The sequence below is a fragment of the Cupressus sempervirens genome, chromosome 4, assembly GCF_028749045.1.
Source record: "Cupressus sempervirens isolate cs-2001-9-10 chromosome 4, ASM2874904v1, whole genome shotgun sequence".
Classification (NCBI taxonomy): domain Eukaryota; kingdom Viridiplantae; phylum Streptophyta; class Pinopsida; order Cupressales; family Cupressaceae; genus Cupressus; species Cupressus sempervirens.
Window position 1 is genome coordinate 91,429,133 of NC_143121.1, and position 2,535 is coordinate 91,431,667.

General features: G+C 36.7%; 1 protein-coding gene across 1 annotated transcript; it reads left to right on the plus strand.

Moving 5' to 3' along the window:
* The first annotated feature begins 884 nt into the window (after positions 1-884).
* Positions 885-2,288, plus strand: LOC149560071 (putative expansin-A17). Its single transcript, XM_089823537.1, has 3 exons — positions 885-1,020; positions 1,119-1,440; positions 1,979-2,288. The coding sequence occupies exons 1-3, from the start codon at positions 900-902 to the stop codon at positions 2,286-2,288; spliced, it is 753 nt and encodes a 250-aa protein (XP_089679663.1). The 5' UTR covers positions 885-899.
* The last annotated feature ends 247 nt before the right edge of the window (positions 2,289-2,535 follow it).

Sequence of the window (2,535 nt, forward strand, 5' to 3'; positions counted from 1 at the left end):
AGCAATCATTCAATATGAGAAGCACAATGTGCGTTGATGTCAGATTTGGTTCAATTTTCTATGTACAAGTAGGAAATTTTTATACTTAGTCTTTCCAACAAAAACTTATGATTTCTCAACAGTGGCAAAGAGCATCATCCACGTGCTCGATTACCCAAAATTTATTGTGCTTGGCTGAAAACAGGGCACAAGCAGAGGAAACGTCCCAAAATCTTGAAAATAAGTACTACTAAAACATTTATCATGTCCAGCCCACATGATTTTAGAGTTTCTACAATGTTTTAAAATAAATCTTTCTCAGCATTGAAACATTCTAATGGCATCAAATCAGCCATCAAATGTGCTGAGAATGTTAAAATTTGAGATTAGAGATAATTAACTATTAAAACATTGCAGTTAATAAGGCATGTATGAAGCCTTTCCTTTTAGAGATTGAATAGCTCGAACTTCTTATTAATGGTGTAGACACAGACTTTGGGAGGGAGGAAACGTATTTCACACAAAATTGTAGCCAGTTGGCTCTAAAACCAATGAAGTTTGTACCTCTGAGAACTTATAGACCGAGTTTACTACTCTGGCAATAATTCATTCTCATATTTTATGCATTTTTAAAAATGAAACTGAATAGTCTAATCTAAGTTTAGAAAGACGTTTTGAGGGGTCGAGGGTTACTTTGAAAAAAGTATTTGTGCGCTCCTAAACTAATGAAATTTGAATTTTATACCTCGAATAAAAGATACACCGAGTTTCTCATAATTTCATCCTATTCAATATCGGGTTAACTTAACCAGAATACCAGAAAATTTTGTATATATAGGAGGGTGTGAGAGGAAGAATTCATCAGTTGTTTCACTTTGTTGAGCTTTATAAGCCTGTGACAACTGACAAAAATAGCAACGATGAAGATTTTAATGGTTATATTTACATTGGTATCTCTTGTTGTAAGAGCGGTACTAGTTCAGGGTTGGACTCCAGCCCATGCTACATTTTATGGTGGAGCTGATGCCTCTGGAACCATGGGTTAGTTTCCATCTAATTCATGGCAGAGCCATAGTCTTATTTTATTGCATGAGAGATGGCCTGAATTTAATCTTGATGTTTTATTTTATGTGTTTCAGGAGGTGCATGTGGGTATGGTAATCTGTACACTTTTGGGTATGGGACAAATACTGCAGCTCTAAGCAGTGCCTTGTTTAACAATGGGGCATTGTGTGGAGCTTGCTATCAAATACAATGTGATGCCACCAAGGTTCCTCAATGGTGTCTGGCTGGCACGTCCATTATAATCACTGCTACTAACTTCTGCCCACCCAATAATGCTCTGCCAAATGACGATGGAGGATGGTGTAATTTGCCTCTCCAACATTTTGACATGTCACAACCTGCCTTCTTGCAGATTGCCAAGTACAAAGCTGGAATTGTACCAGTTCTATATCGGAGGTAATCAAATGCTTTTTTTTCTTGTTTGTAGAAAATAGTATAGTAACATACAGATGCATCCCACTTTTTTTTATTTTGTTCCACGTCTCGGATGTTCCACATCTCGGAGACGGGGGCACACCAGGGATTTGGGGTTGGACACAGGGGACTTGAAGACCTTGTCCCCCATTTCCAGCGGTGCCATCAGATTCTGCCATCCCCACCAAGGATTGCGGAAGTTCTGGTATTAACTATTTGCTGATTCAATCATTTATGTGTTCCAATCCAATGCAATGTTTAAGTATTTTCTTATTTATATTTTTATATCTTATTTTGCAATACATATTTTCATTACTACCATTTTAAATACATTATGTATAGTATATACAACTCCCATTATTTAACCTCCCTCCCCACAGTCTCCAAATTAAAGCCTCTCTATTCCTGTAACAAAAACTTATCCCCATCGTGTCATCCCTCAGAACGGTGTAACTATGGAAAATAGTGAATTATACATTATGAGATTCTTATAGATGTAATATGTTGAATTGAATTGCAGGACTCCTTGCAAGAAGAGTGGTGGAATACGGTTTGGCATAAATGGGATAGACTACTTTGAGCTAGTGCTGATAAGCAATGTGGGTGGAAGAGGAGATATCACAGCAGTATGGGTAAAAGGGTCAAATACTGGATGGCAACAAATGAGTAGAAATTGGGGAGCCAATTGGCAGAGCAATTCTTATCTTAATGGACAGAGTTTGTCATTTAGAGTGATGGATAGTAAAGGAAGAGTTCTCACCATGTCCAATGTGGCTCCTTCCAATTGGCAATTTGGTCAAACATTTTCTTCCTCGCAAAATTTCAGTTAAAAGTGAAAAAAAATGAACTGTAGATTTGTAAATCAGCTCACTGCTCAGTGAGAGGACACTATCTTAAAAATAAATAAATGTAGTTTACAAATTAAATGTTAACTCGTAGTTATTGGTAAAGCAAGTATTGCAAAAATTGTTTGAAGAAATTAATGCAACTGAAATTTCTATCAGAGCTGCAAACTTCTTTGATGTAAATTCCGTGTGTTCAAAATATACAGGGTGCCCCATCTTGCTATTTATTGTT

Coding starts and splice junctions, on each gene's coding strand:
- LOC149560071 (XM_089823537.1), top strand. CDS start 900: ATGAAGATTTTAATGGTTATATTTACATTGGTATCTCTTGTTGTAAGA. Junction 1,021..1,118: donor TGATGCCTCTGGAACCATGG/GTTAGTTTCCAT, acceptor TATGTGTTTCAG/GAGGTGCATGTGGGTATGGT. Junction 1,441..1,978: donor GTACCAGTTCTATATCGGAG/GTAATCAAATGC, acceptor ATTGAATTGCAG/GACTCCTTGCAAGAAGAGTG.